The sequence below is a fragment of the Solanum dulcamara genome, chromosome 2 (genome assembly GCF_947179165.1).
Source record: "Solanum dulcamara chromosome 2, daSolDulc1.2, whole genome shotgun sequence".
In the NCBI taxonomy this organism is placed as follows: Eukaryota; Viridiplantae; Streptophyta; class Magnoliopsida; order Solanales; family Solanaceae; genus Solanum; species Solanum dulcamara.
Window position 1 is genome coordinate 71,086,179 of NC_077238.1, and position 10,979 is coordinate 71,097,157.

At 27.2% G+C, this 10,979-nt stretch overlaps 1 protein-coding gene across 2 annotated transcripts; it reads left to right on the plus strand.

Moving 5' to 3' along the window:
• Window positions 1–420: 420 nt before the first annotated feature.
• On the plus strand, window positions 421–10,324 carry LOC129876651 (cycloartenol synthase 2-like). 2 transcript variants are annotated; one of them, XM_055952142.1, is made up of 19 exons: window positions 421–496; window positions 1,073–1,277; window positions 1,364–1,534; window positions 3,630–3,719; window positions 3,940–4,131; window positions 4,651–4,735; window positions 5,282–5,448; window positions 5,945–6,133; window positions 6,505–6,618; window positions 6,896–7,018; window positions 7,103–7,225; window positions 7,611–7,709; window positions 8,134–8,190; window positions 8,529–8,575; window positions 8,891–9,034; window positions 9,224–9,404; window positions 9,597–9,677; window positions 9,873–9,956; window positions 10,067–10,324. In XM_055952142.1, exons 2-19 carry the CDS (start codon window positions 1,080–1,082, stop codon window positions 10,193–10,195), a joined length of 2,274 nt encoding a protein of 757 aa, XP_055808117.1. In that variant the 5' UTR covers window positions 421–496; window positions 1,073–1,079; the 3' UTR covers window positions 10,196–10,324. The 2 variants fall into 2 exon arrangements, with proteins under 2 accessions (XP_055808117.1, XP_055808124.1); XM_055952149.1 differs by lacking the exon at window positions 7,611–7,709.
• Window positions 10,325–10,979: the final 655 nt, after the last annotated feature.

Below are 10,979 nucleotides of genomic sequence, written 5' to 3' on the forward strand. Positions count from 1 at the left end.
TTGAAAAACTCAAAATTAAATAATTCATTCCCAATTTTAAATATCTGATTTTTTTAGAAATAAATAAAATTTTCAATTACTAATTTGAGTTTTCTTTTCTTATAAATGACAATACATATTCCTAAAAAAATTAAATATTTAAAATTGGAAATGAATTATTTATTTTTGAGTTTTTCAAGTATTATTCCATTAAAATTAAGGGCGCATTTGTACCAAAGTATAATGAGAGGGGTATATTTGAACCAAAAATATAACGGTATATTTAACTGAAAGTATAATAAATGATATATTTAAACTATTTTCAATAGTACAAGGGTATATTTGACCATTTTCCCTATATAAAATTGGCGCGCGTGAAACACACTAGTCATTTTGAAGTTATATATATATATGTTAATTAATTAATTAAAAATAGAATATGTCGTATATAAATTGAGAAAGACCATTCTTTCTTCAACTAGTTCTTCACTTCTTATTCACAGCTTGCTCTACTCTTGTTAGTCTCTTTCTCTACCTCTCTCATCATATTCTTATATTATAATTTATTTAAATTAATAAATTTTAAAATTTTTGTTTTTAAAATTAAATTCCGTACAACCAGGTTATTTTTTGTCTTACGATTTTTTGGTCTAAATATTTAACGATTTTGCATTTTAAATTTTTTTTAGTCATCAAACATATATTTGACAAACTTAAGGTTGTTTCCTTTCATCCGTACAATTTCAGTAAAAAAAATTACAAACTTGAAATATGTCGTATATTATATTTTTATTTTATTGTGAATGTATGAAAACTTCAAACCGCTAAGTTTATTTTAAAATCTTGTACATACAAAAAAAAAATAGAGGAGGAAACAATATCTATTTCTCTTAATTTTAGCAGTTAATTCCCTTGCTTGATTTTGTAGGAAGCAAAATAATTTTGAACAACTTTTACTATAGATGTTAATCCTCGCTAAATTGCTGGTAGCTAACAGAATAATTTGTCGCTAAATAGGATTATCAACAACTTTTTCTATTTAGCTACAAAACTTATTTGTCGTTAATTTCTTTTTTTTTTGTGATTTATTAAGCGTTCCTATGTGGAAGCTTAAGCTGTCAGAGGGACACGATCCATGTATTAGAAGTTTGAACAATAACGTTGGTAGGCAATATTGGGAATTCGATCAGAATGGTGGAACGAATGAAGAGCGATCTCATGTTGAAAATATTCGTCAACATTTTTATATGAATCGGTTTCATGTTAAACACAGTTCTGATCTCCTATTAAGACTTCAGGTAATTAATTTATGTAAAATAATCACTAAATTAATTAGTCCATGCATTTTAAGAATTAATCTTATTTACTTGTAATTAATAATTAGTTTGCAAAGGAGAAACAAGTTGAAATGCTGGAAAAAGTGAAAATAGAGAGTGAAGAGGCATTAGTGAGGAGAACATTGAGAATGGGCTTAAGATTCTACTCAACAATTCAGGCTGAGGATGGTCATTGGCCTGCTGATTATGGTGGCCCCCTCTTTCTTTTGGCTGGTTTGGTATGACCCTATTCTCAATACACAAATATTACCTCCCGTCACACAATTTATGTGACGCTGTTTGACTTGATATAAAATTTAAGAAAGAAAAAAAGATTTTTGAAATTTGTTGTATAAAATAAATTGTTTGTGTGACTATAAATCTTCCCATTAAGAATAAAATGAAAATTTTAAAGTTAAGTTATTATTAATTATAGAAATGTGACATTCTTTTTTGGATTAGTTCAAAGTAAAAGTGTGTCACATAAATTAAATATACTTCCTTTATTCAAATTTATGTGACAATACCGTTTGACTTAATATATACAAAATTTAAGAAAGAAAGATTTATAAAATTTGTAATCTATAACAAACCTTAGATATTTGTGTGATTATAAAGGGAAACTTACGTAAATATGTTATACTCCCTCTATTTAAAAAAGAATGTCATTCTTTCCTTTTTAATCTATTTCAAAAAGAATGATCTCTTGCTTTTTAGCAAAATTTTAATTTCAATTTTTCACGTAACATGTTTAAGGCGACAAGATTAAATGATATTTTGGTACATTTGACATAACTTTAGTTTAGGACCACACGATGATTTTTTTTTTGTTTTCTTAAACTCCGTGCCAAGTCAAACTAGACTATTCTTTTTGAAACAGAGGGAGTATGAAGAAAATATTTTCATTTATAGCAATAACATTTATTTTTTCACGGGACACTTATCATGCATTTATAATACAGTTTTAATATATATTACAGATAACAATTTGTAAAACACATATAATATCAATTTTATTCATGAATAATACTCTTATCACACACTTTAATATATTGTATCAATTTCTTACCAAACAAACATAATATATTTTAAAACACTTATAATACAGTTATATTGCATAAATAATTCACTTTTAATACATAGCATATTTATCATAGTATTGCTATAGATGGTGACAAATAAAAAATATAACTAAAATCAATAATTATTTATAAAAAAGTACTTACCCAAGTAATTTTTTTGACTATAAATTATGTCATTAGGGGTGAAAAAAGAAATTCAAATTTAAGTTATTTCTACTTAATTATAAAATTTTTTATTTTTTTTTACAAACTAGAGATAAAAGTGTGCCCCAGCCACATGAATGGAGACTGAGGGAATAATAATCAGGGGTATATATATTATTGATAAGTTTCTGATTTTGGTGGTTGTGATACTCGAATAAGTAGTCATATTTAACTTTGAGTTAATTAAATCATATGTTAATTATTGTGTGCCTGGTTAGAATTTTTTACAGTTAAAAGTCAAAGGTATCTTGGTGGCAAGATTAGCATGTCTTGTAATTTTTTCTCGTGTTCTCTTAATTAGGAAATATATAAGAATAAGACAGAAAAACACACAAACTATATCAAAATTGTCAATTATACAACACTTAGACCTATACATGGGAATTCTATGACTCTTCTTAACTTAATCATTCTTTGTATTTTAATTTCTTTACTAATTACCTGATCAAGAAAAACAAGTTAAAACACAGTATATGCAAACATATACTTATTTAAAACTAAACATATAAAAGAATTCTTGAATTCGACTGAATGCTAATTGTTAATATGATTACTAACCATGAATCAAACAATAGAAAGCTGAAACATATTATCGACAACATGCTAAAAATCAAGAATGCAACAAATTTTGAAGTGAAGCATTGCTATCGGGAGTGCAATCAAGTAGCCAATAGTTTGGCCAACCTATCCTCGATCACCGATCGAAATCACGTTGTATATTCCTATTTTAATTTGCTCAGAACCTTTTAAAGCCTCTTTCAAATTGATAAGTGACAAATGCCTTGTATTCAATCTAAATTTGACAAGTCTAACTTTTAAGTTAGTTAGGTGGTATTTCGCCAGAAGCTTGGCTATTTTCAGCCTCTTCTAGCCTTTTCAATGGTGATGGGATCACCATATAATGTGTTGTATTTGAGGTCAGACGTCACCCCCTCTGTATCTTTTTGCTAATACAACACTATCCAGAGATAAAACTGGATAATTTATTTTAAAAATAATATATAAAAGAGTTTTAGTATCTTTTTTCATTTGATTCTAACTTTTGCAGATTATAAGTCTATTCATAATGGGAGCAGTGAATGCAGTTTTATCAGAAGAGCATCAAAAGGAAATACTTCGCTATTTATATAATCATCAGGTGCCTAACACTCTTTTTGTCTTCCTTTCAAATATTTACAAAATTCTCAACACAACATAACCGATAGAGGTAAGGTCTGTGTACACTTTACTCTCTTCAGACTTCACCGTGTGAAATTACAAGGAATATGTTATTGTCAAATAGTTAACCAAAAAAAAGAGTGTAGTTTGTGATCATTTTTCTAAGTGTTTATTACTATATATTAAAAATATTAATGCAGAATAAAGATGGAGGATGGGGGTTGCATATAGAAGGACATAGCACCATGTTTTGCACAGCTCTCAACTATGTGGCAATAAGACTTGTTGATGGAAAAGATGTAAATAATGAAGCAATGGAGAAAGCTAGAAAATGGATTCTTGAGCATGGTGGTGTCACTTATATTCCTTCTTGGGGAAAATTCTGGCTCTCTGTAAGTAATTTTTTTTTAAGCGTTTTGATTTGAATATAAATTATACATGAATTATAATGTAGTTATTAGTTTAACTATTCATGAATTAATAATATCAAAATTACTTTTTATCAACTATTTGGTTCATTACATTAAAATTGGATATACAAGATATCATTTAAAATATTTATTTATTTTTTATACTAAAAAATAATAAGTTATGTTTGACCTTTATTGGTTTCTAGGAAAAAGATATCAAACAATAGTATTGTCCTTTTAATTACTATTTTATTGATGTATAAGTTAAAAATATATTAATTATTTCATATTGCTAGTGGTATAAAATAATACACAAATTGATATATTAGGTTATACATGATTCAAATACAATCAAACATCAAATAAAATTATACCAAATTATATATTATGATTTTTTTTCTTAATCCATCAAATCATACCAAAAGGACCACTACATGTATTAATAAAGAATTTAAACAGAGTAGCATTTATTTATTTTTCTTTTGGGACTCTGTGTGTTAGGTACTAGGCGTATACGAATGGAGCGGCAATAATCCACTACCGCCAGAACTATGGCTTCTCCCCTACTTTATTCCTATACATCCAGGTTTGATTTCGATAGTCTATTAAAAATATATTTTTTAAAATTTTTCTAAAATAAAAGTAAAACTGCATATATATCATCCTTCCTAAATCCTATTTGTGACACTATTAAAAATTAATGAAAAAACCGATGGAGAAGGTCGGTTCGAAGAATCAACCTTGTCGCTGGGCTTTTTTTCTTTTCATGCAAAAATGTGCGAAAATTATAACCTTTTTAAGAAAACCAACACAATTCCTCTTCTTTTTTTTTTTTTTACAAAAATCTACGGACAAGATCGATTTTTGAAGTGTAAAATTATCGTTGATGAGTATATATAAAAATAATGAAAATATTTTATCAAAGAACATGTGTGGTCGATTAGTAAAATTGCATTGAAATTCATAGAAAATACATCCATTTGATTTCAAGTAACTGCATTTTTATTTATATTTCTGAAAAATTGACTTGATGAACAGAGTAACATAGTGTGAGATTACATTGAATATGTTATTATTTGCTTGTGATATAATTCAACATATATAATCATATTATTATTTGATGATATGGTAGGTCGAATGTGGTGTCATTGTCGAATGGTGTATTTAGCAATGTCTTACTTGTATGGAAGGAGATATGTAGGTCCTATTAATTCCACCATTTTATCACTAAGAGGAGAGCTCTATACAATTCCCTATCACTATATTGATTGGGACTTGGCTAGAAACCAATGTGCTAAGGTATTTTTCTAATTTAATTTCTTCCGTTTTAATTTATTTTTTTGTTTTCTCATATGAAAAATAACATGGTGAACTAGTAAATTAATAGTTTATTTGACCAAACTTTTAAAATATGCTTATTTTGTTTTAAATGTGCTTTTCGAACAAATACTTTTGAGAATAGCAACTTATTTTTGATTAATCATTTTAAATAAAAAGTTTTTTGCTATATTAAATAATTAACAATTTAGGGTGGCAATTGGCAAACAACAAGTGATTTTGAGCAGAATAAAGTTAATGTTTTTCAACTATTGAAAGCTAATTTATGTTATTATTTAAATAGTAAAAAACAATTTTTTTCTCAAAAAGTTGACTAGACACCTCAATTTTTCTAAAATAACTATCTTTTTTCAAATAAAAATAAGTATTTACGACTTTCAAAAGTTTGACCAAACAAGTTACAGGTTATATCAGAAATCAATAAATTAATAAAGTAATGTATGGTGTTTAATTTCAGGAAGATTTGTACTACCCTCATCCTTTAATACAAGACATACTTTGGGAAGGTCTTCACAAAATTGTAGAACCTCTTCTCATGCAATGGCCACTTTCCAAGCTAAGAAAGAAGGCACTCAACACTGTGATGAAACATATTCATTATGAGGATGAAAATACCAACTATATTTGTATTGGACCTGTCAACAAGGTATTCTGTTTTTTTTTTAAAAAAAAATAACTTAACTTTAGTGACAATATATAGTTATATATGACATTATGTTATTTTTAATCAGATAATTATATGATCATGGTAAATATTAGAATTTCTATATTTTACATGAATCCATACTATAAATTAAATTGGAAAAAGGAATAATAGTATTTTTGGTCCTTGGTTAGGGGTAAATTATGATTTTGGTCGTTAAGTGAAATGTATGCTTACGTTCCTTTTACATAACAAATATGTTATATTTAGGCTATTTTGAGAAGTAAACTACCCTTAAATATGGAAACATATTACAATTTTATTAATATAACACGTGAGTAATTAAATGATGAAATGTTACATAAATAATACAGGTATTGAACATGTTGTGTTGTTGGGTAGAGGATCCAGATTCCCAGGCAATCAAACTTCATCTCTCAAGAATCAAAGACTACCTATGGCTTGCTGAAGATGGCATGAAAATGAAGGTATATATAATTTCTCATTAAAAAATAATAAGAAGAAGGGAAGATGGAACCATTAAGCATATTCCTCTATCTCAATTTACTGAACACATTTCAAATTTCGAGAGTTAGCAAGTTTTTCTTTTAACTCTGAATTTTTTGAATTATCAATTATTATGACTTATAATATTTTTTATATAATTTTCAAACATATAAATAAATTTTATTTCAAAAAATTTAACAAACATGCATATGCCTTTGATGATGCTCTAAATTCTGAATTCGCCTCCTTCGATTGTAGGGATATAATGGAAGTCAATTATGGGATGTTAGTTTTGGTGTACAAGCCATACTAGCTACAAACCTTCCTCAAGAATATGATGTGATGCTTAAAAATGCACACCACTTCATTAAAGCCTCACAGGTTCACGCTTGTTTTTTTTTCTTTTCTTGTATTGAGCTTTAATAACTTTGTGTATATTATAATCCTGCATTAATTATAATTAAGGTTAGAGAAAATAGTAATGGAGATGCCAAGAAGTGGTATAGGCAGCATTCTAGAGGGGGATGGCCTTTCTCCACTGTAGATAATGGTTGGATTGTATCTGATTGCACTGCAGAAGCTTTAAAGGTCCATTACTTACTTAGTACTACTCTCGTCGTTGATTTTTATTTGTTTATTATATTAATTATTATTATTTTTACTTTCATTTATTTGTCCACCATAATATATCAAAATAAAGACACTTCTTTAGCTTACTTAAGATATGAGATAAATCTTTAAAATAAGATATGTTATTTGCTATAATTGATATATAAAGATCTGATAAAAATTGATTACGGTAATGATATATATTAGATTTATGGAAAAGGGTTAAAAATTACCTATATATTATTAAAATTAGTTTAAATATATCCTTTAATTGAGTTTCGATTCAAATATATTTTTGTTATACTTTTGATTCAAATATATTCTTCCAAACATAATTATTTATTTATTTTTGGCTAAACTACAGGCATCACTCTTGCTATCTCATATGTCATTAGACATTGTTGGAGAAGCAATAGCACCTCAAAAGCTATGTGATGCTGTTGATTTGATTCTTTCCCTTCAGGTTAAATTTACTTTCATTATAACTATATACTACTACTTATAATTATCGCGATATTATATTTATGATAATAATAAATGCTAAATATTTTTATCTATTATCACTAAATATTTCTTATATTACAGTGTGTATATCTTTCAATTTGCGCAAATGTGATATAGTGTCAACAAGTATAAATCCGCAAAATACCTAAAGATCCTTCTAAATTTGACGCATTTTATTCTAACCCTTTTTAATTATTAGCAGTCTTAATTATCACCTGAACTTGGCTATTTGATAAGCCATCAAATTAATAGCAACGATGGAAAAATTAATTATTATGATTATTGATGATCATTACTTAAGATACTTCTAACCAATTAAATTTTAGATATTAGATATTTATGTAATTATAAATATATATTTTTTACTTTTTAATATGTTTCAGAATAGCAACGGTGGATTTGCTTCATACGAGCTAACAAGATCTTATGCATGGCTTGAGGTAACATATTACTTTAAGTACTCCCTTCTTTTAAATTTAAGTAACATTGTTTGACTTGACACAAGTTTAAGACTTTTTTTAAAAATATATATTTATGATTTAAAACAAATCTTAGATATTTGTGTGACTATAAATAATTTTTTTAAGAAATAAAAAAATTTAAGTTAAATATTTCTAATAATAGAAATGTGACACACTTTTTTGGACATACTAAAAAAATGTATTACATAAATTAGAAAGGAGGGAGTATTAACTTGTGCAAATAAATTTTCTTTAATTCATTAAATGATGATTTTTTTTTCCTCATCTCTTTTTTTTTGTTTATGGCAATTTGACAGATGATTAATCCATCGGAAACATTTGGGGACATCACTATTGATTACCAGTAAGACTTTCCACACATTTATGTTGCATATATATAAAAGTTTATTTAACAAATTATTTTCATGAACCTTACCCCGTGAAGAAAGAAAAGTTGTCTGTTGTCTTCAATTGATTTTGATGTCAATTCAAGTAAATTATATTAAAATCAAGTAATAAAGAAGTCATGCTTAAATAAATGAGACTGTCACTTTCTTAATTAGATGTCTTGATTTTGAGCTCTGAGTATAAAAAAGTCTTTGATAGAAAGTGTTTTTCCTGAATGGACATACACGACACGAATTTAAAATTAATTAAGAAATTTGTAAAATTGGTGCAGGTATGTAGAATGTACATCTGCAGTAATTCAAGCTCTTCAATCCTTCAAGAAACATTACCCCAAACATCGAGAGAAGGAAATAGAAGCATGTATTAAGAAAGCTCTCCAATTCATTCAAAGTATTCAACTTCCTGATGGCTCATGGTAACTATATAATTATTTTTCTTATAATACATAATAGTTGTGGGGTAACGGGGTGAATTTGTGAACCTCGACTAATTTCAAGAATATCTGCTATTTCCGATCAATACAATTAGCAAACTTTGATTAATTGATTTTTTATACATTAATGCATAAAACTTAAACTCTTGATATAAATATTTGTGTACGAAGGTATGGTTCCTGGGGAGTTTGCTACACATATGGAACATGGTTTGGGATAAGTGGGCTCGTTGCTGGTGGCTACACTTATGAAAGTTGCAAAAGCATTAGAAAGGCTTGTCATTTCCTATTGTCCAAACAACTTCAATCTTCTGGTGGTTGGGGAGAAAGCTATCTCTCATCTCAACACAAGGTGACACATTAATTAATATCGTTTGTCTAGATATTTTTTATTGTTATTTAACGAAATATTGTTATAAAAAACATATAATGTAACATAATAGAAAAATTGATTTCAAAACGAACATAATCATTATAGTGAAATATTGTTATAATAGATCACTATTATGTAATTGAGACGTATGACTGATTGATGTCACGACAGGTTTATACGAACCTTGAAGGGAATAGACCACACAATGTGAACACTGCTTGGGCCATGTTGGCTCTTATTGAAGCTGGCCAGGTACTTACTTCAAATAGAACTAATTCTTGTAAATTAACATATTAAATAATGAGAATTACTAGAGGATCAATGCAAATTTTTTAATTTAGAAAAATGCCATAATTATTTGAATAAATTTCTTTAATTTTGTGGATTTTGAAAAATGAAATAGTAATTTACTTGATGTGAATTTGACGACTCCTCAAAATTTGTTAGGGAAAAAGAGATCCTACTCCACTCAAACGAGCTGCTAAGGTTCTGATAAATTCTCAAATGGAAAATGGAGATTTTCCACAACAGGTATTTTTTTCATTTGATATTTATTCACAATTTTTAACTCTTTATTATCTCAGAGTGACACACAAATTATGTTTATTATTCAGCAATATATATTTTTAATTTTTTTGCAGGAAATAATAGGAGTATTTAACAGGAATTGTATGATAAGCTACTCATCCTACAGAAACATTTTTCCCATATGGGCACTTGGAGCTTATCTCAATCAACTATTATTACCTTCAAAAGAGCATCATGAATAGCCTGTTACACTTGTAATTATTCTTCAAATCAAAATTTTCTGTACAGTTTTGTACATCACAAATGAAATGCACACTTTCTTTAGTTTTATATATGTCAAATAAAATAAAAATAATAACGATTTGTGTTGAGATATACTATTAATCATGTGATTTAAGTTATAGTATAATGTTTTCATTCTGTGTAAAGACAAATTATTTTATTTACTTAATTTAATAATGTCTTTATTTGAATAGATTATTGTACTAACACGTGTGTCATTTACTTATATCATAGACAATTTTTGTGTATAGAGTTATTTAACTCAAACATGAAAATTAAAATTGTTTGCTCTTATTAGTGATAAATTAATGTTCGCAATCAAAGATGAAGTAGGACAAACATACATCTTGATCTTGATGATTGTAGCACAAGATTAAATCTGATTGGATCTTAATTATGGGAGTGTTCATATTTCAATTTCTTGTACTAGTACACTTCGTATGTATTGAACGGACCATGAGATACTTGTTTAGTTTTTGAATATTAATAAACAACTTCTCTAGACTATTAAATGTATTTATATTTCTTAATCTTGATATAATTGTTATGATTGATGTGATTTGATTTATTATTTTGATTTACCAAAAGTTGAGATCCACAATGGGTCAACACATTCCTAATATATTGGTTAGTGACAAATCACGAAATAATAATTAGTTGATATAACCATGTCTCGGACTCTAGATAGATGACACCATTTATGATTGCTTATAAGTTTCATGTGAATTTTATATCCTTCACGTG

Bases quoted from the DNA above. Each gene is read 5' to 3' on its own strand.
- LOC129876651 (XM_055952142.1), top strand. From the start codon at position 1,080: ATGTGGAAGCTTAAGCTGTCAGAGGGACACGATCCATGTATTAGAAGT. The intron at 6,619-6,895 runs GTATATATAATT...CTTCGATTGTAG, and splicing joins AAGATGGCATGAAAATGAAG to GGATATAATGGAAGTCAATT. The intron at 9,678-9,872 runs GTACTTACTTCA...AAAATTTGTTAG, and splicing joins CTCTTATTGAAGCTGGCCAG to GGAAAAAGAGATCCTACTCC.